Source organism: Camelus dromedarius, chromosome 17 (genome assembly GCF_036321535.1).
Source record: "Camelus dromedarius isolate mCamDro1 chromosome 17, mCamDro1.pat, whole genome shotgun sequence".
Classification (NCBI taxonomy): Eukaryota; Metazoa; Chordata; class Mammalia; order Artiodactyla; family Camelidae; genus Camelus; species Camelus dromedarius.
In genome coordinates, this window is record NC_087452.1 from 20501841 (window position 1) to 20526444 (window position 24604).

Sequence of the window (24604 nt, forward strand, 5' to 3'; positions counted from 1 at the left end):
TCTGATTCTGCCTGGAGAGCCTCTCAGATGGGCTGGCTCGTTCCGCTCCCCTGGGTCTGTGTGCTGGCTCCTCTCGCATCCCAGCTGTGTGACCTCGGGCACAGTCCAGGAGAGCTCTGAGGCTCAGTGTCTTCACCTGTAAAGTGGAGATGATACTAGTACCTTCCTCGTGAGATACTGTGTCATTTCACAGAGCCTTCACCCAGGACCTGCTGTACAGAAGTGTTCACTCATTGGTTGCCTAGTGGTAAAAAGAACTTGGACAGGGATTCACAGGTTTGAAAGATGACTGTGGACCATCTTGGGACCTGACCGTTAGTTACTTTAAAGGAGTGACATGACCACCCGTGTTGCACATGGCATGTAACACATGGAGAGTTTTAGGAAAGTGGTTCCCCTCTCGAGGAGGTGGGAGGATTCCCCTGAATGCTGGCTCTTTGCTCTAACCTTGATGAGTGGGTGTCTGGAGGAGATGTCCCTGGTGGGGTAGGGTTTGGTGGGCTGGGGTCAGGGGTGTGGGCTGGAATCCCGCTTGCTGCAGGAGTGAGAAGGGGGGTGTAATCTAGCTGGTCAGGAACCCATCAGATCTCCAGCCCCCCCGAGTCTTACAGAAGTTTCAGTCTGGGATTTGATTTTTGAAGCACAGCTCTCTGACCAGCCTAATCTCCTGGAGGCTGGGTTTTTGACCCACTCCAGCCGGAGCAGCCTTGTTTCCATGTATGAAGCTAAGCGTGAGAATGCCAAGTCAGCCCTTTGCTCCTGAGAGAGGAGTCAGGCCTGCCTGTTTGTATTGAAATGTGGCAGAGGAATAGGGACCATTCATTCCTTCTTCTTCCAGAACACCCCCTGCGAAGTAGATACCGGGCCTGGCTCTGAGGTTCCAGGTACGGCTGATGAAAACAAGAACTTGTTTTATGGAGTACCTGCTACATGTCAGATCACATCAGCCCACAGGCGGAGGAACTATACACCCTGCTTTACAGCGGTTCACACCTATACATGGTGCGAAGGGGATTTGAACTCTTGGCTTGTTTTTCTCCAATGCTGTGCTGTGTACCAGCTCACGAAGAACTCCTGGCCTTGGGTGGAATTGCCAGGGTCCACAGAGATAGATACCAAGGTGTGATCCTTGTTCTGTGAGAGAAGGGGGACAGAGCTCTCCACGAGCACAGAGCTGTGCGGTCAGCTTTCCTGAATAGGAGGAATTCAGAAAGTTTGATCAGGGTGCTGGGCTAGAGCCTAGCAGAGACACCAGACCTGGGGGAGAAGATAGCATGTGCATTCTGTGAGCCCCAAGGACCTCTGAAGCCACTGCAAGCTAGGTTGTTGCCTCTGGGCCGTGCTGCCACAGGGCTGCTGGCAAACTTTCTTCCGTTCATGTTTTCTGATGGCACTCATCTGCTTACATGACTGTCTTCTGCTTAATTGCTCATGAGTCCCAAACCTGTGTCTACCCTCAGCCCTACTGAGTTCAACCTGTGTTCATTCTTTCTGATTCATTCAGCATGTTTGTTGAGGACCTACTGTGTGCCTCACAGTGTTCCACTGGTTGGAGACGCAGTAGTGGTCCAAACAAACAAACATCTCTGCCTTTGTAGAACCACATCCTGGTGGGAGAGATGATGTTAAAGTAGAAATAAGCAAAATACTGGGCATACTGGGTGATAGAGCTATTGAGAGAAATAAAGCAGGCAGGGGAGTGGAAAATGTGTGTGTGTGTGTGTGTGTGTGTATGAGGTGAGGAGGGAAAGGAAGAAAGGGGCTTGTTATTAGCTTTAGACAATAGGGCCTGGGTAGCCTCACTAAGAAGGTGACAAATGAAAAAAGATGGGAAGGAAGTAAGGGCATGTGACCTGCAGATCTCTGGGGGAAGAGCATTCATTCTAAGCAATGGAAAAGAAAGTGCAAAGGTCCTGGGGCAGGAGTCTGCCTGCTGTGTCTGAGGGCCTGTGTGTGGGGCACAGTGCCAGGTGGAAGATTAGGAAGTGAGGCAGCAAAGGCAGGTGCGTGGCCAATCACGTGGGCCTGGGAGACCGTTGTCAGGACTGAGTCCTGAGTGAGACACGAGAGCCATCGTTTGAGTTTTAGCCCCACACGTCTGTGACCTGACTTGATTTTTGCTTTGTTTTGTTTTTAAGCTGTAATAAAATACATGTCATGTGAAATTTACCATCTTCATCATTTTTAAGTGTACATTTCAGTGGTGTTAAGAGTGGTCAGATTGTGTAACCAACCTCCAGAGCTTTCTCCATCTCAGAAAATGAAAACTCCATGCAGCAACCTATTCCCCCTCCCCCAGCCCCTGGCAGCCACCCGTCTGCTTTCTGTCTCAAAGAATTTGACTCCTCTGGGGACCTCACAGAAGTAGAGTCACACAGTATTTGTCTTTTGTGACTGGCTTTATTATCCATTAACACAATGTCCTCAAGAGTTATCCATGTTATAGCCTGTGTCAAGGCTTCCTTTTTAAGGCTGAGTAATAGTCCATTGTACATGTATACCACATTGTGTTTGTCTGTTCATCTGTCCGTCCGTCCGTCCGTCCATCCATCCATCCATCCATCCATCCATCCACCCATCCTTTGGGTTGCTTCGCCTTTCGGCTACTGTGAATAATGCTGCTCTGAACATGGGTGTGCAAACATCACTTGGAGATCTGCTCTCCATTCATTTGGATATACACCCAAAAGTGGAACTGCTGGATCATGTGCTGGTCATTCTGTGCTCAGTTTTTTGAGGAACAACCGTACCATTTTCTTCAGCAGCTGCACCAAGATTCCAGTTTCTCCTCTTCCTCGCCCGCACTTATATTCCTTTTTCTTTTTTTTTCAAATAGTAGCCATGCTGTGGGTGTGAGGTGGTATCTCGTTGTGTTTCCCTAATGATTATGATGTTGCACATCTTTTCATGTGCTCAGTAGCCATTTTTAAATCTTCTTTGGAGAAATGTCTGTTCAGGTCCTTTGCCCATTTTTTAAATTGGGTTATCTGAGGTTTTTTTGTCTGGTTGTCATTGAGTTTTTGTGTTGTTGTCAAGATACTTAGAATATCTAAATATTGTAGATACCTCTTCCTTATCAGATGGATGATTTGCAGGTGTCTTCCCCCATCCTGGGGGATGTCTTCCTGGACCGGATCTCTCTGGCTGCTGGGCTGAGAATAGACCGTAAGAGGGCAAGGATGGAAGGTATAGCCTGTAGCCTGGTTATCTCAACATTTCTGGATCAGGAAATTTAGGGACACCGTTCGATGCCCATGCCTCCAGCTGTCATCTCCAGATCCCATGGATCCATCGCTGCTGCTTCTCTTGTATCTGTCTCTCTGTTGCTGCCACCACTCACCTGGCCCCCAGTGACAGGGATGCCCCGATGTGGTCCCCCTGCCCTCCCAGCTCCATGATGTGATCATGGCCTCTGCCCTGCCTGTCTGCTCCCAACATCCGCATCCCACCCTCTGGAGCTGCCCCCGCAGCCTCTTTGGGCGGAATTCCACATGGCTCCCTCCCTTTCTCTCCGGGCATGTCTCACCCATCCTCACTCCCACGCTCCTCCGTTGTTCCTCATCTCCATGGCTGCCTCTCTGGCTCAACAGGGAACTCCTTCCAGCGTGTGAAAGAGACCCGTCTTCATCACAGCATCCTTCCTCCGGCGCAGGCCTGGCACAGAGCAGGGGCTCAGAATGTGCTTCACTCGATGAATAAATACACTGACGAGACAGAAGAAGGAGGGTGTGAGGTGAAAGAGACAGGCGAGGACAGGGCAGTGGGAAAAGTGCGGGGGACTCGCAGCTGTCCCCTGGCCCCTTGGACCGCGTTCGGTCCCTCTTTGTGTGACTTGGGGCCAGCGGCGCCCTTTCCCTTTTCTCAGACCTTTTCCTGGCTCCCTGGTCCTGCATTCAGAGTTCCTGGATGAGGCTCAGCTCTTTTGCTTCTATGCCTTGTTCTTTTTTTATTTTTCCCATACTTTACATAATAAAGGTTTTTCTTTTCTTGTTTTCTTTTCTTTTTCTTTTGGAGTCAGAAAACTAAAGAGACCATCTTTATTAAGAACTTAATAAAGAACTCAAAGGAAGTAGCTTAGGTGGGGGGAGGGATGGAGGGAAAAGTCGCCTTTCATTCTGGGGAGATTCCACAGTGTGTGGAGCTGTCCCCTTGTAAATGCGTTTTTGGGTCCAGGGCCGGGGAGCGATGGGAAGGAAACAAAGGCGTGGACGAGAAGTCCCAGAGCTTCTGGGAAGGAGGGCCTTGTTGATGCCTGTTGGAACGGATTTGGTCAAGTGTTTGTTTAAAAGAGATGCCGCTTGGTTAGCAACGCCTGGCTCGCTTGGGTCGTGTTCGAGAATACTTTGGCCGGAGCCCCCAACACTGTTGACTTAGAAGTTGACCGGAGTGAGAGCCCGGAACCCAGAGGCCCAGCGCTACATGGATGCTGAAGTACCCGAATATCGGGATCGGGGCTGTGGGGGTGTGAATCTGCCAGGCAGCGCTACACCCACAAGGGGGCTGCCGGTCCCCTCCAGCCGTGGTTGGCATTTGTTGAATTTCTCCTGATTAATAAATACTGGTCAGTGGGTTGTACTGGGGGTTTTTCAGAAAGAGGGTTAAAGTACAAATAGGCCTTGGAGAGGGATAAACACTAAACACCCACGGGAACGTCTTCCGGACGCGTCAGTGTGGTTCAGGTAGGATCATCTGTATCCCTGAAGTAACGGGTTTGGCCCCGTCTTCCAGATGAGGAAACTGAAGAACGGACCTGTCAAGGGAGTGGAGTCAGGAGGTGCAGTGGATTCCATTCCCATTGGACCCAGTGCTGAGTTCCTGTTTCCCTTAGTAGCTTGTCAGGATTTTGTCTTTTGCTTCCCCCATCCTTTGTGCCTGTCACCACGCCTGGTTCATGGCAGGTGTCGATAAAATTTGAGGTGTCTAATGATGTGTTAGGCTGGATTAAACTGAACTCTGGGCTCTGGTGCCTGCATTCTTGTAGGTGGTGGAGTTGGACTAGGTTCTGAAGGTTCTAGATGTGGGCTTGTTACACCAGGCACATCCTTTATGGGAAAGTGTACCTGTGAGTTCTGAGTTCTGATCCTGCCAGGCTGGTCTTCACACGTCCAAAATACCACCCATGTGTTCTTGTCCTTGCGGAGAGTAACCGAGCTTCACACTTGGGCAGACAAACTTGTCACAGACAAAGACTTTGACATTCTGTCTAGCTCCTGGCCTGCAGATTGTACGTAACTTGACGGAATGAAGGATGAGTGATCTCATTTTAAGAGTGTCACTGCATTGGTATTTTTCTGGAATTGCAAAACAGCTCAGAAAAAAAAAAAGTCTGGAAGAAATGGAGGAAAATAGTAGTTTCTTTGCAAAATGACATGCTCAAGTCATGCCCCTCTGTGTGTCGTAGGCAACACAACAGGATCCGCAGTGTGGAGGGGAGTCAGCTGAAGGCCTACCTGTCCCTGGAAGTGCTGGATCTCAGCTCCAACAACATCACGGAGGTCCGGGGCGCCTGCTTCCCGCACGGGCTGCCCATAAAGGAGCTGTAAGTGCCTCTGTTCTGTCGGCAGAGCCCAGGTCTGGACGCGGGTGGGTGTTACCTCCTCTTCTCTGTGGTCCGGCTGCGGCAGCAGGACAGGCGCAGGCCTCCTCTGTCTTTCCCAGCAGGGCAAGGGGCAGGGGACCCAGGTCCATTGTCTTCTGTGAGCCTGTTTAGGGAGCATCTCCAAATCCAGCATGTTGTCCTGACTTTACAGGTGGGTGCGGAAGCTGAGGCCAGGAGAGGTGAAATGACCTAACAGACTGACCCCTTAAGAGGAGGATCTAGCCCTTAAAGGCAGGGCTCTATTGGCCATGAAGCCGCTTCTCTGTCCCCTTCACCGGGCTGCCTCCTAGGAAAGCTTAAGAGACATGCTCGGGGGTGATTAGAGCAGTGACGTAGGAGGGAGACCTCTCTGCTGAGGCTCAGCCGGTCAGGGCTTATCCATCCTCTGAGTTCTCTCCACCTTCTCCATCACTTTGTTGAGCTGTTTCTCTTCTTCCCATCCCAGTGCCCGTCTCACAGCTAGCCGATGGTAGATGGAAGGAAAATCTTGCTTTGGGGAAAACGTTGAAATCTCAGGCTAAAGAGACAGGTTAGGGGACACGCGAGTTCCCTGCATTATTACTGCGAATATTTGGGGGATCGATTGTGAGGCTGGTTGAGGGGTTAACGTGACCCGTCTGTGCAGAGGCCAAGGTTAGGCACACAGATTTCTGAGACCACAAGAAGAGGCATGGTTTCTTTCTCAGGCTGTATCCAGGGGCGAGAGCCGGAAACAGGTGGCCTTGGCCACTCCGTAAGCCGATGTAGTGGTGCTCAGTCCCCCTTGAGGGCTTTCCAAAGGGGTCCAGCTGCCACCTGGCACTGCCTTGCTTGGGACAAAGAAACCACAACTGCTAAACTGAATTGCAGTGACCTTCTTGCTGCACGAAAGCAGGGAGGACTTTCTATTTTGGCAGATGCTGGCCAGGATATCTTCAGCACACAGACTGTTCTTTAATCTGAAGTGTTAAGAACAAACAGTCCAGGTCCATTTGCAAAGAATCCTAATGTGCCCTGTCTTGGCCGCTGTCTGGTGGAGACAAAAAAATGCCTTCTTCGCTGCCCTGCTCTGATGGAGAACGTCCTGTCTGGTCCTTTTCCATTTTGCTTAAGTTGCAAAAAGCATCACTGGCCTGGGGAAGGCTGGAAGGAGAGAGTTGAGGGTAACTTCTCAGAGGAATGACCAAATTGTTACCCCCTTTTCTCTCTCTCTTTTTTTTTTTTTTTCTTACTTGATATAATTTACATGCAACAGAAATCTACAGCTCTTAGCTGCCAGGGCAGTGTGTTTTGAGGGGGGGGGGGCTTGCATACCCTCTAAGTGGATGTCCTTTGCAAGTATTGCTTGTTTTTTAAAGGGACTCCATGCAGATCTCTGTTTTAAAAAAATTTTTTATTGAGATTTAGTTGGTTTACAGTATTAGTTTCAGGTGTACAGAACAGTGATTCAAAAATTTTTATAGATTTTACTCCATTTATAGTTCTTAAAGCACTGGCTACATTCCCTGTGCTGTACAATACATCTTTGTGGCCTATTTATTTTATACACAGTAGCTTGTACCTCTTAATCCCCTCCCCATGCCTTGCCCCTCCCCCTCCCTCTCCTCCCTGTTAACCACTCTTGCAGATTTCCATAACTAGAATGTTTCTTTGACATATTTAAGATCATTAATATGAATTGGTTTATGCACATTTATTATATAAATCGTACATTGAGACCCGCTTCAAAATTAAAGGCTGTGTCCTCAAATTATCCACTCTGATCTTGCCTCGCAGTGGACTTTCTGCTAACTAAAGCTCTTCCCGCCCACCTTGAACTCAGACCCTTGCGTAGCAGGTGGTGAGGAGGGACTCCTGCAGGCCTCCCGGCTGGGGTGTGTGGACGGCTGGGGTAGAGGGCATAGCCCCACCTCCCTCTCTCCTGGGGTAGCCACACCGATAGCCACACCGACCACAAGCATGGCGAGCCCTGGGCTTCCGTCAAGACTCCCATGGGCGGTCCTGATAGCCGTGTTCCCCTGGCCCTCCTGTCTGGGAGTGATGATGGGCTTTGCAGCCTTGGGATGACAAACGTCTCACTGGAAAGCCATCCATCTGGGTGTGTTTTAGCTCCTTTTCCCAGCGCAGTCAGGTCTGGTGTCTGTAGCAGAATGAGGAAGGCCTTCTCCTGACCCCCACCTTTTCTCTCCCAAACAATTTCAGCAACCTGGCGAGCAACCGGATCAGCACCCTGGAGTCGGGAGCATTTGACGGTCTGTCAAGGTCACTGCTCACGCTTCGGCTGAGCAAAAACAGGCTCACTCAGCTTCCTGTGAAAGCATTCAAGCTACCCCGGCTGACACAACTGTGAGTACAGAGCCCCGCACTTTAGTTAAGCTTGGCCAAACTTTATGGAGGCCTGATTTCCCCCGGGACCTTGTTCCAAACGCACCCCCTTCCCTGCTCCGCCCCACCAGCATGCTCTGCGTGAACTACCACGGATGGCCCTGCGGCAACAGCTAATAAAAGCAGATTAGAAGCTGGGTCTGGTGCCTGTGGGCTGCCTCAGGTTGCTGAGAAAAGGTCACTGAGGACACACACGCTTGTCCTCGCCGGCACTTTCCAAAATGCATAAGAATCCTGCTACGTAGTGATCTCGGCCGACACTCGGCTGTGTGCATTGGGGTCCTTATTTATCTTCGAGGTTTGGGTGTTTTTTTTTAAAGGCACCCGTGTAATCCCAGCTGTGGGCGTGATGGGGTCCACTGCTCCTTGAGCAGTTTGAGAGGAAGTCAGTGTCCTCAGAGGTAGGGAGCAAGAGATGGGCCACCATCTCCATCTCCTCAGTCTCAACGTAGTTGACTGATGATTTTTATTTTTACAGAAAGGATGTGTTTTTTTTTAGTTTTTTGACCACCACAGCTGAGTGCCTTCCTATAATGGCGCAGGGTTTGGAGTCAAAAGAATGTCTATTTACCAGAACGTGATAGAATGTTCGTTCCCTGTTTTTTTGTTTTCCTGTGTACCCCTCCTCCTTTTTTTTTTTTTTTTTTTTTTGGAGCAGAAGGGTGTATCTCAGGAAAATAAGCTGATGTTGGAGATTTGCCTTAAACTGAACAAAACAGTTGTTCATGACCAGGTTTGTTGGCAAGGTGGGGTGCGCCCCCAGGCTGTCACTGCAGTGGTTCCCCAGCACACCCCAGGCATTGGGGCCCAGCCGTGCTCTCTCTGCTCCTGGAGAAGCTCTCTGGATGCTCAGGAGGTTGTTTGGGTCATGAGACACTGTGAAAGTATTTAGGGGAAACCCAGGACTTTCTGGTCAGGCCGTATTCTCCCGCCCCTTTCCCCTGTGTTACTGGTGGAGCCAGCCCATCCGGACTCCTGAAATCTTTTGGTTAACGGAGGTTGCATCACACCGGGGTTGGAAGCCCACATGTGTGCTTCGCAGTGTGTCAACCCGCCCCACCTCCGGAGTGTAGTCACGTCTCTCAGTCAATGGAGACTCGACTAATGCCTCGGCGGGAGGTGTTGCTGTTTGATGGCCAGTGGTTGGATTTTCTTGGGTTGAGGCAGCTGGTGGGGGTTTCTGCTGCTGAGTTAGGAGACAGCTCCCCCAGGACATTCACATCCTGAGTCACACCCACCTCCTCGCTGCAGAGTCATGGGAGTGCGGGGAGGAAGTGAGAGCACTCATCACGTGGCGGGGGGTGGGGCGTGGTGGGACTGGCCTCTGGGGAGCTCTGCGCCCCGCGTTCTCTCCGAATCAGTGCCCGGTCAGGGTCAGTGTCAGTGTGCACATCCATGCTTACCGGGACCTCCTCCTGGTATTTTCCCCGGGGCCCTCGTGGGGATGGTTGCAGATGGGATGTGTGCAGGGGATGCTCTGAATCGCCGACTTTGTCTCTTTAGGGACCTCAATCGGAATCGGATTCGGCTGATCGAGGGCCTGACGTTCCAGGGGCTCGACAGTTTGGAGGTGCTGAAGCTACAGCGAAACAACATCAGCAGGCTGACGGACGGGGCCTTCTGGGGGCTGTCCCGGATGCTCGTGCTGTGAGTGCAGCCTGGCTGGCAGAGGGCGCCACAAGTGTGATGACCCCACCCCCTGCCCTGCGGGACTTTAGCCCCTCCCCACTCAGTGTCTTGGGGGACTTTGCCACACCTCAAGGGGTTTTCCTTGCAGTTTAGGAAAATCTCTGAGCAGGAGTGCCAGTGGATGCGGGAGAGTGAGTTGGCGGGTGAAGGTGGAGGAGAGGGCTGTTTTGCTGGAGCCGCCTCCCTATCCCCGTTTCCACTCCCCCCGCCCCTGCCTCCTTGGTGAACAAACCGTGGGCTCCCTCCCCACATCCTCTCCCTGCTCCCACTCACCCCAGGAAGTTCCTTCTCTCCCTATGTCGGGTTTGACCGTCCTTGATGTGCAGGTGGGCCAGAAATGTCTAGTTCATCCTGAGAGATTTGTTTATGTTTCGTGAGTGAATCAAGCCGCTCCGTGCAGATGTTCCACTTTTATCAAGGGAGCGCTCGCTCCAGCCAGATGTGGAGCCTGCCTGCCACAGCCACAGAAAGCGGCGACAGAAAACCATCTAGTTGGGGGCAGAGAAGGCAGTCACGGATCTTCAGTTTTTAAACACTTCAATGTGTTTATTTTTTATCAAAAGAAACGTGTACTCGTAATTGAGTAAAATCAGATAATAAGACAAGCGGTCTTTACCCTCCATCCCCAAGCCCCCATTCTCTCTTTCCCCCAATTACACTCCCAAGAGGCTCGCCCTCACTCATCATTTCTTTTTTTTGTGTTTCTCTGTAGTTCTGCCTGTGGTTATTCCCAGTCGATACACTTACACCACTATCTTAACGTGTCAGCGTGAGATTTCTTGCTTTACAGGCAATGGTTTAACTTGCTCAAGACACCCGCACCCGCTTCCAGCCTCTCCAAGCCACATCACTCCATTTATGTCGTTCAGTTGTTACCTTTGCAACTGAAACAGAAAACAAAAACTCTAGGTCTAGTTCCATCAACTCTCTGTCCTCATTATCAGAACTGAATGTTGATGTCCACACCACACACCCACACGCCCCCCCCACACACACCCACACACACACGGTAAAATGACGGTGAGCACCATTGTTTTGCTTCCTCCTCTCATCGTTGTTCACCCGTGAGTGGCTCTACCTCTGTTTTTACATATTCAAGAACACTTTTCCTTAACATCCTTGAAGCTGTCATTTTGGACTTTGAAACCTACATGGTCGTGTGCTGGGTGAGCTGGGAGGCCCAGAGAATTCTCAGGACAAAATGGGGTAGCACATACCGTTTAGTCTCTATGTTGAACGCATTCATACAAATTGGGGGGTGAAGAAAGAGTTGCCTTAGAGGCTATTTGTAAATTAAGGGCTTATTTTTTGAGCAGAAGCAGAAAGTAAGGTGGGTGAAAGCGAAACCTGGTTGCCTGAAGCCCTCATAGTACTGAATGTGGCGCAGCACTTGAATTACCAGCTTGTGTTCACGAGGCCAGTCCCGTGGGGCGGCGGCGTCCGTGGCCGGGCTGTGTGGCATCGAGAAGCCGGGGAGTAGTGACGTCCTTACTTTAGAAACCGAGCAGGAGCTGCGTTCTCAGCACAGTGCTGAGATTCTGACCTGCCTTTTCGTCTCACAACAGCCCTGTGGAGTTGTTGGGCACCTCCGCTTGTTGGATGTTCAGGCTCTCCCAGCCAAGTGGCAAAATTGAGATTTAAACCCAAGGAGTCTGTCCCCAGAGCTAAAGCTGTGTGTCTTGGCTTGGGAGTCCAGAGCCCAGATTGGTTATTAGCCAGACCTGGGCTTGAATTCTGGCCCCTCAGGGCTGGCTGAGCTGTGGAAGGGTCTTAGGTTACCAACCTTCTCTCAGCCTCAGTTTCTGCATCTGAAAGATGGGGATAATGACGAGAGCTTGCTCCCCGGCTCTCATCTTTCTCTTCCTTGAATGGGCCCCGCCTTCTGCTCGGAGCTCCTCTGCCCACAAGTGTGCCTGGTTCGCCTGTACTCAGCTAAAAAGTTCGCTTCTAAGAAGCTTCCCCTTGGCCTCTGAACATCTAAAGCATCCTGGGTCCTCAGCACCCTGTGCGTTGCTTTGCTTGTCACTACCCACCCCTTGCGCAGGTGTGCGCACATGCACACACACGTAGGTGCACATCTCACACATCTTCGGCACTGTTGTGGGATCCTAGGTGCCAACCGGGCTATGACTCAGGGAAGCTGCCCCTTGGCTGGCTGCTCGGGGGGTGGGGGGGTGCGCCCCTTGGGGGTCCGTCCTCACCCACCCTGTGCGGCTGTCCTTGCAGGCACCTGGAGTCCAACAGCCTGGCGGAGGTGAACAGCGGCTCGCTCTATGGACTCTCGGCCCTGCACCAGCTCCACCTCGGCAACAACTCCATCTCCCGAATCAACCGCGACGGCTGGAGCTTCTGCCAGAAGCTGCACGAGCTGTGAGTGTCCCCGCTCCGCTCTGTGGGTAGCAGTGTTCACAGACACGTGGTGGCTCCTCCAGGGAGGCTCGAGGCTGGCACATCCCCCAGCCCAGCCAGCTTGCGGGGAGAGTGGATGGAGCCCCCTAGGCGGGCCTGGAGGGAGACCCCGCGGGCCTCAGTCACTGGAGCCTGACTCCCACCTCATTTCCAGCCTGCATCCTGTTTCAGTTCAGCAGGGGCTGTTGTGAAGGACAGCTGTTCTTTTGGGAGGGGGCCTGGGGGTGAGGTAATTTTGGTTGGTTTGTTTATTGCTGTATGTATGTATGTATTTAATGGAGGCACTGGGGTTAGAACCCAGGACCTCATGCATGCTGAGCATGCGCCCTACCCCTGAGCTGTACCCTCCCCGCTAGGTACCGCTTCTCAAGAACGTCTGCGCATGAGCAGCTGCAGCAGGTGACATGCGTGTCTGTAGTGAGCGGGCCCACGGGCGGATTCAGTCCCAGGCACCACAGTAAAGCAAATACTGTGATACGGTATCGTTCCCCAGCACATGTAAAAGCATCTATAATGCTTCACTGTAGCCCATTGAGCTTGCAGTAGCATTATGTCTAAAAAAGTGATGGGCAGCCTTGATTAAAAAATACTTTATTGCTCAAAAATGCTTTCCATCCTCTGACCACACAGAGTTGCCAAAACCTTCCATTTTTTTTTTTAAAGGCAGCGTCTACAAAGCACAATAGAGCAACACAATGAACGAGGTATGCCCGTATTTGGGCTCAAACACAGAAAGGACAGTGACCCCGAGAGCTGGCACACGGACAGTGGGAGAACTGCTCCAGTGTAGTTCCCCCCGTCCTTCCCTCAGACATGTAGCCCAGGCACCTTTTCTTCCCCTACTTGCGTCCCCTTTGGTCGTCTGTTAGGGAGGCTCCTGTGCCAGCAGGAATGTGTGCGTACACTTTGCATAAAGAGGTTCCCCAGACAGGCCTCCAGGCCGGGGCTGGATCTGCTGCGCTGGGGCCTACGGGTCCTGACACCAGCAGTGAGCGACAGGCTCTCTCCTGGGTGGGGAGGGCTGGGGCCTGGGCTGTCCTGCCATGTCCCGGTGGGTTGTTGCTCATGGAAGTGGGATGGCCCAGGATATGGAGGACACAGCCCCATGTCTATAAGGTTGAGATTTCTTGAGGAAAAAAGCAGCTCCTCACCATGGTTTTGGTTTCAGTTTTATATGTTCAAGGTTTCTCCATTCTAGTCTAGTCCAGTATGTTCCTTTACTTTTTTTTTTGAAGAGAGGTTGAATGGGTTTTCCTTTTTTCTAGGCTTCACTGTGGGAAAAGATTCAGCCACTGAAGTGAATGATGAAGGGGGCCAGGCCTTTGTCTGTCTTGTCTGTCTGTTGACCTCACCAGGCAAACTTAAGAATATGTTTAATGTTCATGCTGAGTCTTGCAGTTGGTGTTTTTATCTATTCATTCACGTTCTCCCCCTTTCCCTCATTCTGCCCCCTGTGCCATCCTCCCCCACCCCCTCCACACCCGCCCCACACTGACCTGGAGTTTATATCTCAGTGAGTCTCTCATTACCTAATGCAAAAATCAATAGTCCTGCCTTTTGCCTCCAGGCTCACTTTCCTTGGGTTCTGTGACTGTGCGGGTATGTTAACCCTTTGAGTTTGCCTTCCTGACCATCTAGGCATTGCAGCTGCCCGGTATTCTCACGTGGAACGGGATGGCTTCTGAAAGGCTCTGCACTCAGTAGGCTGTGACCCACTAGGGAGCTCCCTGCAGGACCCACGTTTTCCTGCTGTCCAGGCCCGGGAGCCGGGGGAAACAAATGAGGTCTTCCCCGCCCTGACACTGAGCCCTAGCCCACACACTTGCTCAGGCGAGGAGCCGCCCCTGGGTCGTGGCGGGTGTGCGCGCCCTGGTGCTGAGGCAGTGGTGAGAGGCACGCTCCCTGTGCCCTTCGGAAGGGACGGAGAGGGTCATGGAAGTTTGCCTGACACCCAGGGAGCCTTGGAGCCAGATTTAGGGTTGTTCTGCAGCATGTGTGTCCCGCCCCTCCTTTAAGCTAAATTCTTTAATTGCAGGTGAGGATGTAACTTTGGTCTCCTGCCAGGTCTTTGCCAGTGACAGACACCATGACTTATTTCTCCTGGGGAGAAAGACTGTCACTCCCTGCTACCTTTGAAAACTTACTAATCTTCTCCAAATTTATTTTCCTTCCTCCTGCCCCAGCCCAAAGCTCCCATTTTTCAACGACAGTTGACAGATATGCTAAGTAAGCAGCTTAGGGCTGTCCGAGGTGCAGAGGGTGTGCTGGAAGGAAGGAAGGTTCGATTCTGATGCTCAGGGAAGGTGGGTGATTTGGGGGTATGTTCCCTGTCCTGCTTACAGTAGGGGGATCACGGTAAAAGGCGGGCATGGGTGAGGGCAGGGACACCCAGATGGGAGAATCCAGTCCCTCAGGTGCTGCCCAGGTTAAGGCCTGGTGTTTGGGGAAGGAACGCTTGCTCCAGGCAGTGGCTAGTGGTGCCCTCTGCTGGCCGATTTCGAGAGGCTAACCGGCTCCCTTACTCACTGTGAGAACCCTCTGGGGTCCTGTCCACAGTATCAGGCTGCAGCCATGACAGGTCTTGGCCTCAGTCAGGACCAGCCATGGACACCAGGAGCATGAAGGGGATGGAACTTTGTGGGTCTTTGTTGTGTGACCTTGTGTAGTCCTCACAGTTTACAGACCTCCTTCCGGGAGTCAAACTGTATGGGTTTCGGCCCCAGTGGGTTTCTGGCTGTGAGATCTTTTTGCCCTCAGGATTCTTGTGGGCCTGACCCTTCTCAGTCTGACCCAGATTACTGGCCAGCCGTGATTCCACATTCAGGAGAAGAGAGAGGGCGACCATGTGACCCAGTGGTCACATTTGCTTTCCCCTTCCCTTTCTCAGGATTCTATCCTTCAATAATCTGACCCGGTTGGACGAGGAGAGCCTGGCCGACCTGAGCAGCTTGAGCATCCTGCGCCTCAGCCACAACTCCATCAGTCACATTGCGGAAGGCGCCTTCCGGGGACTCAAGAGCCTGCGTGTCTTGTACGTCCTTCAGCGTTGGGTTGATGGGAGAGCAGAACAGAGCAAACCGGTGGCTCCGCCAAATTCTCTTCTCACTGGTTTTGAGTCAGAATTGAGGCCAAAGCTGACCCTGTGGTGTGTGCAGAGTCTCAAACTTTCATGTAGTACATCAAAAAAGAGCTGGTTGAGCCGAAAAAGGTCACGCTCCCCAGGGTGGTGCCTGACATGATGATGATTCAGAAATCTTGTTGTCCCCAAGTGCCGCAGTTGCACCTGGCGGGGCGCGGGGTCCTGCAAGGAAGGCGTCCCAGGCTGTGCGCAGCCACTCCCAGCATGGGTGCCAGTGGGCCATCTTTCCATCCTGCGCCTTCCCGGGTGGCGTCTGTGTTGAAGTCCTGAGTGTTTTTACCTGAGCCAGGTCAGTGCTGAGGCGCGTGTCTCGGGCTGGCATTGCAGCTTCACCCGTGTGCAGGACGCCCGTCTCCCGGAGAGGTGGTGAGCGAATCCTGTCCCGCCTTGAGCCTCTTTAGGGTCACTCTGACAAAATCATGTCGTCTCCATCTAAGTTCCCGACAATGTGGAAGAAGTTGTCAGAAGTTGCTGCAGGGGGCTTTATTGGGGTTATAGTTTTTCAGTTGTTGGGTTCTGAGAACTTTCAGGCAGCAAGAACAGAAGGGCGTCTGGATTTCGATGGGCAGTGGCTGTGGGTTCCGAGGCCTCCCTCCCAGGCGCGCCCCCTGCAGGAAACGCGGCCTGTTCGTGTGCGATGGGAAGGAAGGCCTTTGCACTTGCACCTGGCAGGGAGGGCAGGGGAGGCTTGAATGCCGGGCCGTTGCTGGTGGGGGGCGGTGTGAAAGGGCCTGACGCCAGGCTATTCAAGCTGAGGTCGGCCTCCGAGCCCTCGCAGTGCCGAAGAACAAGGCCAGGAACATTCAGACCGAGTGAGCCAGAGAAGAGAGAAAAACTCTGGCAGCCAAGGCGAGGAGCAGGGGGCAGGCACACAAAGCACAGCCCCATGTCCTGGGTTTTTCAGCACAAAGATAATAGGGAGGGACCCACTGAAAGGAAAAGTCCCTTCCAGCCCCAGGATCTCGGCTCTCGGAGCTTCCTGCTGTAAAATAAAGGTCAGAGCGAGTGTTTCACTTTGCAGTCAGAGCTCCCCTCCCTGCTGCCAAGAACAGCATCCCTTTCTGTTCTTGGCCTGTGCCTGGCAGGGCTTAGGAGAGGAAGGTGTAGGAGACCTTGTGGAAAGTTGGAGAGGGCCAAGCCGGGGCAGCCGGGGGCCCTGGTCGCCAGGTGGGACGTCTCGCCTGGCGCTGTGACCTGCCCTTGGAAACCCCAGGGCAGAAGCTGAGTCATCGGCCTTGTGATGTGCATTGTTGGAGGAGACTGGGCTGAAAAGTTGGCCTCATCTTCCCATCCTGGCAGGCGAGTCGCAAGTCTGACTCAGCACCCAGATGTCCCTGGCTGGGAGTCAGCACCTGTGCAGGCCCCAGGGGGAGACGGGGGCTCCGGGCTCCAAACCCACTTGCCAGCATGGTGGTGGCCCCAGGGAGGGCCCCGTGCCCGTGCCTCTTTGTTCCCTCACCGTTTCCTCCATATGCCTTCTGCGGTTTCTCGATCAAGTCCAGGAAAGGGACCCTGGTTGCTATGAAGGCACATGGGAGCCGCAGGGCACCTTTCAGGCTCACTCTCAGAGCTGTGGCCAGAAGTCCACTCTTTGGGGACAGAATTCCAAGCAGACTTCCCTCCGTGCCTGCCCTCTGTGCCCCTTCCCCTGGGGCTGGCCTTAGCCAACAGGGGCGCAGCAGATGGAGTCAGGATGCTGTTGTCTGAGGCGTGTGTCAGGTCTGTTGAGGGGCTGAGAGAGGCAGGCCGCGGGGCAGGGTGGCTCAGTGGTCACGCCTCTCATCTTCACCAGACATTCCGTCTGTGCACCTAGCACACCCCAGGACGGTGCGAGTGTCAGGCGGCCGCCTGGGTGGGAGTCTGTTCTCCCACTGCAGACCGGATGGTGAGCTTTCTGTCTCCTCCGCAGGGATCTGGACCACAACGAGATTTCCGGCACGATCGAGGACACGAGTGGCGCGTTCACGGGGCTTGACGGTCTCAGTAAGCTGTGAGTATCAGGCGTGGGGCCAGCTCCCCGGCCCCCACACCTCCTTGCCGTGTGCCCGCCCGGGGGAGCCCTTGCACGCTCATCTTCTCTTGTTTGGGAAGAAAAGCCCGACTCAGGGCAGGAGACATGGCGACCTCTCGGGCCCGCGGTCTCCTCGCTGCCCTGGGCGTCGGTGTCTTTGTGGCCAGAGAGCCGGTGTGGGGGCTGTGGGGGCTGCTCTCCCGCTGCGCTCTGGACTGAGGCAAAAACGGCCAAAGTTTTTTCTTGTTCTTTGCTCAAAGGAGTCTTGCCCTCTCACTCAATTTCTAGAAATCCTAAACGTCTAAAACCAAGCAACTCTCGACAGTTTTGAGTCTTCAGGCAGGATTTTTGTTGTCAGTCATAATCTTAAACGGAAACAGTTATTACCGGGGGTGGTGCAGTGGCTCTTTTTTATTCAAGGTTTCCGGTGTTTGGGGTTTTTTTTTTAAGCTTCTAGAATTCAGTAGTTATTTCGTGAGGCGCACGCGCGCGCGCTTTGTGTGTGTGTGTGTGTGTGTGTGTTATATCTAACTATCTCAGGAGGCCAGGCTGTGTTATGCAACCTTCTTGTAGTTGAGGAAAGAGAGGTGAAGGAGCTTTGCCCGAGATCACACAGCTGGTAGGCGGCAGGGCCAGGAGTCGCCTGTGTGGCTCCGAAGCCCGCGTCGTGCGTCCCTCGTCCTCCCTTCTTTGTGCCTCTTACCAGCACTTTCTGTACTGCCGCCCCAGGAGCATCCAGGAGTGGGGATGGGAGCGCTGATGACTCGGGGCAGGTTTGGAGGAGGACAAGACAGGAGACAGTCACCCCTCCATCTTCCCCGGCCTGTTTCGGTGACAGTGAGCCAGGCGGAGCACAAGCGTAAAGTAAATATTTGGAAAGCAGCCGTGGGAGGCGAGGCTCCAGGACAGTCTGTGGTGGGAGGGTCTTTCTGTGGAGTTAATGTTCCTAATTTGTTTTGAAAAGTGGGGTTTTTCACACCTCTGATCCTTCTGAGAGTTCCAAGTAAGCGAAAACCGTTTTGGCTCTCGGAGGACCCCATCTCTTCCCGAGCACCCTGTGTGCTGTGGGTGGGTCAGGAAGGCCTGTCAGTCTTTTCACCCCTAAAAAAAAAATGCTGCCTCCTCCCCCACCTCCTGGGCCCTTTTCCCAGCCAGCTTGGGAAGAGCCAGGACAGCAGACGGGGGTGTCTTGGATCAAGGGAGCCTGCGCTCAGGGTGCGGCTGCTGTGGGGAGGGGGCGGTGGGCACCTGGATGGCCATGAGGCACAGGCCTCACTCTGCGTGCCTGCCTGGCCTCTGCCTCTTTGTGACTAATGGATGGCTGTGGTGGGGACAGTGGACAATGCCATCCAGTCCTTCACAGACATGTCCTTCTGGTGGAACCTGGAGCCATTTCTGGGTGTCGTGGCTTCCAGGAGGCTCAGCCCTGCCATGGGGGGGGGGGTGAGACCCCCGTGGGCACCAGGGCGCCTGGTTCTGCATAAAGCTGCAGAGTCCATAGCCTAGAGCCGCCTTCCTGTTGCCTGTTTCTCTCCCCTCAGTGTTTTCTCCTATTCTGACCTGCTGGACCACGTCCGGCCGTTCCACGTCAGGTCCCGGCAAGGTGGCACGAGCGTCGTGTTCCTTGCTTGTGCTGGGCTGTTTGCCATGGGCTCCCTGGGAGCAGTGGGTGAACCTTGACCTGTGACGTCCAGTCTCCTCCCACCCAGGTTGCATAACACAGCCTGGCCCCTGGAGAGGTGGATTCTGATCAGAAGCTTGGGGCTGGCGGCTTTTGTATGCTTTTGAAAAAACCAGATGCACACAACTGGGGGAAATTGGGACAGTAATGGTCATTCCTTAATATGATTAAAGATACAGTTACTTAGGTGGGATGGTATCGTGGTTACATTGCAAGAGAAAACAAAGAATCTCCTTGGGTAAAAGAAGAAAGCTGTGTGCTGCTGATTCCCAGTGGTCCAGCCGGGTGGGGACAGAAAGTGGGTACAGATGAAGCAGGTCTGGCCAATTCAACGACGGGTGCAGCCGTGTGACAGGCACATCGGGTGCACGACACTCTTCTGTCCGCTTGTGACGGTGGATGAAATCTTCTACGTTGAAAGGGAAGAAGGAAAGCAAATGCTTTCCTGTGAAGCTGGTGCACAGCTCTGGGTAAAAACCACTGTGAGCGGCATGTGGAGGCCCTTCCTGCCTTGTGAGGGGTGGCTGGTCCCCCCCAACCTCTGTTGGGCCTGGACCCACCTTCCTAATTGCTCATTGTGTTGAGTCAACATTCGCTGAATGGAGGAAGGCTTTGGTCTTGGCACAGCACTGCCTGGCACGGCGTCACTGCCTGGACATGGTGCTGACACTGCATCACCTGCCCTGTTGGAGCGGCCTGGTGGTGAGTCTGTTGGATCCATTAGATGTGGGGGGTGTCTGAGTGGAGGAAGCTGCCCCCCCAGAGCTGCCAGATCCCACGAATGCCTTCATCCCACGAGGCTGCTGTCAGGGCTCTGAATCCCCTGGACTGGCTGGGTTGGCCATGGCAGCACCTGACAGGTGGAGGCCAGGCCTCTTCCTTCGAAGGAGAAGGTGGAGACACTCTGGCCTGCCGTGCCTGAGGCCAGCCCAAAATTGTAACATTTCCCAGGAAAGGGACAAGTGAGCAGCAGAGCCATGGAAGGCTTCGTTCTGTGAAGAGCGCCCAGCCCTCATGTGTCCTGCTGCTAGACACAGCCATTCTGGATTAGTTCTTCAACCCAGAGCTTGCTGGCAAGGCATTATCACCCTCCTACCCGACAGCCCCTTCCAGAATGTTCATGGAGCACCTGCTGGGGGCCCACCATGCGTCATAGCGTGTGAGGAGGGAAGGGAGACTTTCTGAGCACAGGGCAGCTGCAGAGAGGAGCGTCAGTCACTTGTGTACGGCGGGGATGCAGGTGTGTCCCCGCGGTTCCAGCTCTCTCCCTGCATCCCTGGGGGCAGGGGCTGAGTGACACAGCTCATGGCTGGAGGCGGGGTGCACAGGTCACGGTCACTCCTGGTCAGGGTCTGCAGGGCTGCTTTAGTGAGAGACAGAAGGCCCTTGGCCGGGTTGGCTGGGGATGAGGGAGAGGACCTGACAGATGCTTCCCAGGGTGTCTGCTTCATGTGGGTGATGCGGGGCCCTGCTCTGGGAGCCCTGGGTCAGATGCAGCCTTGTCCCAGGAGCCCCCAGCGCGTGGGGCGGCAGGAGCGTCCTCCTGGTCCTTGGGCCCCGCCCTCCTCTCGCCACACAGTGGCCTCTGATTGGAACCGTCACAGTCAGCTAGCCCAGCCCTGCCCCCGCCCCCAGACGTCTGCTGGGGGATGTGAGGACCTAGTTTAATCCAGCAGCCAGATGATTAGTCCCTGCACAATTGAGAACTTGGGAATTTGTTTTATTGCGATTGTCACCATTAGGAGTAACAGCTTGCCCTCCTTGTAAAAGAGGTCAGTGTGACTAATATTTAACGGGTGAAATAAAGCACAGCTTTTTTCCTGAATCTCGTAGACGGAAGACTTCACTAAACAGTTCAATACGTTTTCCTGGGACCTGGAGCCTGGGGGGGGCGGTGAGTAAGTGGGAGGCTGGCCGCGTGCTTAGGGTGGGGTTCAGTGCCCCATGGGCAGTGCTGGCTGGGCGCGCTCGGGGATGGGGGCCGAGGTAGCGTAGCCACCGGTTCCTGGGCGTTTGGCTTATTTGTTTTAGAATAAAAGCCTCAGACTGAGTGATTGTAGAAACTCTCTCAGGACGAGGTTGTTTTCACATCCGCGCAGGCGGCCTCCGAGGAGGGGAAAAGGCTAAGAGGTGTTTGATGTTTGTGCGCCTTTCCCCTCCAGAGGCTGGGGACAGAGCTGGCTTTGTCTAAGGGCCGAGACCAGAGTTCCTGGTGGGGCCACGTCAGCCCAGGACCTGGAGAAGAAGCCTGTCGGGACGCAGGGGGGTTGAGGCAGCCTGGGGCGCAGCTGTGTGGGGAGCAGGTGGTCCCCCGGGTCTCCGGGCGCAGGCTAGGTCCGCTGCACGTGTGCACCCGTCTCCCTGGAGGCGGCCTTCTGGTACTTGCCCACGTGTGCAGTGCCAGGCCGTCGTGCCACCTTGGTCTTTCTTCCCTCTTTCCAGGGAAGGGTTGGTGCCTGCCGTTTCCCCTCGTGGGTCCCCACATGCAGGTCTGAAGGTAGAGCTGGCCTTTAGTCGAGATCTTTCCCCTGATCCTCAGTGTGATCTAGACAAGGAGTCCCCACTCCTGGTGAGGGGCTTAGCCGGCGGGGCTTCCTTGAAGGCTTTCTGCCCTAACCACCTGCACTTGTTTCCTCAGCGTCCCTAGCCCAGACCAGCGGTTCTGAGACGTCCCAGGAGCTGACTCCCAGCAGCCCATGTTGTTCCTCACCTGCCCATCAGAGAACCCTGGTGGACACACAGAGAGCCCCCGCCCCGTCAGCCTGACGTCAGCTGTTGGCTGGCAGTTTCCCGGGCTCCCATGGAAGCACCCAATAAGGGGGAAGGGAAACTGAAACCACGATGCTTTTTATCCCCAGGGTCCAGGCGCTTAGGGGCCACCCCCACCCCACGTCCAGACACTGCCCTTCTTTCCTTTGGATGACACAGCCCGTGGAAGAGGCCGTCGTCCCTTCGACGCGTACAACGCAGGGGCCAGTCTTTGGTTTCTGAGAAAACTCTTGGCAGTCACTGCCAAGACTGTGGTCGGAGTTGCGTGGAGACAGGACCCCTTCTCACAAGCAGATGGTCCAGGTCCAGGCCTTGTATAGCCTTGGAGGTTGAGCTTTGAGGACTTGTCTATGTGGGATGGATTTAACGAACCCTGGGCCATTGGCATCATATAAAATCTGGGCTCTTACTAAACAGCTGAGGGGCCTTCCCATAGGCAGGGATGCAGCTCACGCAGCCCACGTGCACTGAGGGTGCAGAGAGCTGGGGGCCTTCTCCATGGTTGCATGCTGTCCTTTCTCTTGACTCCTTTGGGTTCCTTTTTCCCAGAATGCAGTTTTTAGAAGTGGGTGGTAGTTTTCAGTCCCAAGAGCTTGCTCTCTAGACCCAACTTCCGCTCCCTAAAGCAGTGATGAGTTCACCCCCTGATCCACGAGACCAGGGCCATACTTCACCCTCACCCGTGGGTGGTCCCTGGAGAGAGACTGCCCGGGCTGGACCGGGTGATTCCCACTTAACACCACAAGGGGCCTTGCTAGGCGAGACGATGCGTGCAATTCCTACCTGTCATCACTGTTAAATTCTAATGAAGATAAAAGTATTTTATTTCAGAAGGAGGAGGGCCCACCTGCTTCAGACATGTAATCTCAGCGCAGGTCAGATTTCCACCTGCCTCTCTGCGGACAGACTTACCAGATAGCACCACCCTAATTGTGTCTTCTGTCTCCCCACCCTCCCTTGTCTGCTGCTCTCCCTCCCGCGGCCGCCTCACCTCTGTTCCTGGCTGTTTGGAAACTGCAGAACTCTGTTTGGAAACAAGATCAAGTCTGTGGCTAAGCGAGCGTTCTCGGGGCTGGAAGGCCTGGAGCACCTGTGAGTATCTTGCCAGACCTTCCCTGACCCCCGGGCCTGCCAAGTGCGGCTGCCGGGGAAGTCTGCTAGCAATTTAATCGCATCTTTGTAAAGCGAGAAACAGGCTATTTGGAAATGCCAGCTGCTTCCTGCTCATTATAAGTCAGCTTCATCTCTGGCCTTCGTGGTGCCCTATTATTTGCCAGGAACGGTTTCAGAACGTATGTCCACTGGGTGTTCAGATGTGCCCCACTGCGTCCCCCCGCTCAGCCTCACCGCCGCCCGCCCCTGCTCGGGCCCTGCCCCCCGACACTTCCACGAGGTCGCTGTGCCCTTCCTCAGGCCGGTGCCGCCCTAAAGCAGCCCCGCAGCGCTGACTCCACCCTGGGCGTCGCTGGGCATTCCCTCCTGTGCTCGCCCCCGAGAGCCCGGGGGGAAGGGAGGGGAAACCGGCCCGGAGAAGCTCGTGCTGTCACCTCTGAGGGGCCGCCTGTCGTGCTTGACTCCTAGTTTGTCTGTGAATCAAGTGCAACCGCAATTCTGTTGGGAATGCTTTTTGCCTGTTGACTCGCTGAGCGGGCCTCGACTGAGCGCTGATGCTCCCCTAAAGGCTGGCGTGGGTCCAGAGTAATTCCGAGTGCCCGTGTCGCTGTGGGTGAAGTAAGAGCCACCCGCGGAGGACTTAGGACATGGGTGTCCGGCTAGTACCTGTGGTTCATCGGCAGAACCAGGGCTGTCGGGCAAAATCCCTGAGCATCTTGCTGCAAACACGTGGCTGACTTGAAGGAGCACTGCAGCTTCTTTGCCTGACGGAGAGTGTTCTTTTTCAGAAACCTTGGACAGAATGCGATCAGATCTGTCCAGTTTGATGCCTTTGTGAAGATGAAGAATCTTAAAGAGCTGTAAGTACCTGGGGTTCCGTGGCCCTGGTTAACAAGAATAGCGAATTTCAGAGTAAAAGGTGCCTTCATTGCGTCTTGCCCCCTTTCACAGGACTGCTGTGATCGTTTATTGCTGTGTAAGTTAGATGGTCTCAGCCTGCTCTGTAGGGGGCAGATTTTGGATCGGGGTCAGCGCACTTTCTCTTCCAGGACTACAGTGAATATTTTCAGCTTTGTGGGCCGCAGGGCGGGCCTTTGCCAGGACGACTTGAGTCTTGTAGCAGAGAGCAGCCATAAACAACGCACAGACGACAGGGTGTGGGTTTGGGCCAGTAAATTCCTGTTACAAAAACAGGTAGGGGGCCTGCAGGCTATGGTTCACTAACTGCTAATAAACTCTCCTGTAAAATGGATAATCAGCCCTTTAAGTACGTCAAGGACAAGTTTTCATCTTTTGGGGGTGCCCACAATGAAGGGTCTGTATTAAAGAGCTGGGTGGGCTGTGGCCGGGGCAGAGCTATCCATGGGATGCTCACCCGAACTGTGGGGCAGCGAGGCGGCGCCCAGCCCATGTCTGTGTCCAGGGCCCCTGGGGGGTTCCGAGGCCGCAGTGCTGCCCTGCGGACTTGCCCCGCAGGCCCACGGGTTCATGGGTTAGACAGCTTACCTGTGTCCTGGCTCTGGCAGAGGAGCCCGTCTGAGTCTTCAAGCAGCCACACCCAAGTTTCCTTCTCCTCCGTGTCTGGTAATGTGATGCTGCAGCCTTTGGGTTTGGATTCTTAAAGCTCTGGCAAGATGGCAGGTGCCAGTGGCTGTCATCTCTGCACCCTGACCTCGTCCTTGTTCCCGAGGCCACTCCTTGACAGGGGCGGGAAGGGTAGGAATGGGGAGACAGGGAGGCAGAGTCCCCGCAGCTGGAAACCACAGCAGGAAGAGGCCCCGGGGGACGGTCCTCTGGGTGAGTGCAGGAGTGGAGGGGAGGCGGCCTGGG

At 54.1% G+C, this 24604-nt stretch overlaps 1 protein-coding gene across 3 annotated transcripts in view; it reads left to right on the plus strand.

Moving 5' to 3' along the window:
• The window catches only part of LRIG1 (leucine rich repeats and immunoglobulin like domains 1), a 210042-nt gene that overhangs the window by 168252 nt on the left and 17186 nt on the right, over positions 1-24604 (plus strand). For all 3 annotated transcript variants that reach the window (XM_064496328.1, XM_031470696.2, XM_064496329.1), the window contains 8 exons: positions 5402-5539; positions 7781-7924; positions 9467-9610; positions 11879-12022; positions 14949-15092; positions 17110-17190; positions 22682-22753; positions 23563-23634. In XM_064496328.1, coding sequence (XP_064352398.1) covers positions 5402-5539; positions 7781-7924; positions 9467-9610; positions 11879-12022; positions 14949-15092; positions 17110-17190; positions 22682-22753; positions 23563-23634 — 939 coding nt within the window. The remainder of the gene's footprint in view (positions 1-5401; positions 5540-7780; positions 7925-9466; positions 9611-11878; positions 12023-14948; positions 15093-17109; positions 17191-22681; positions 22754-23562; positions 23635-24604) is intronic.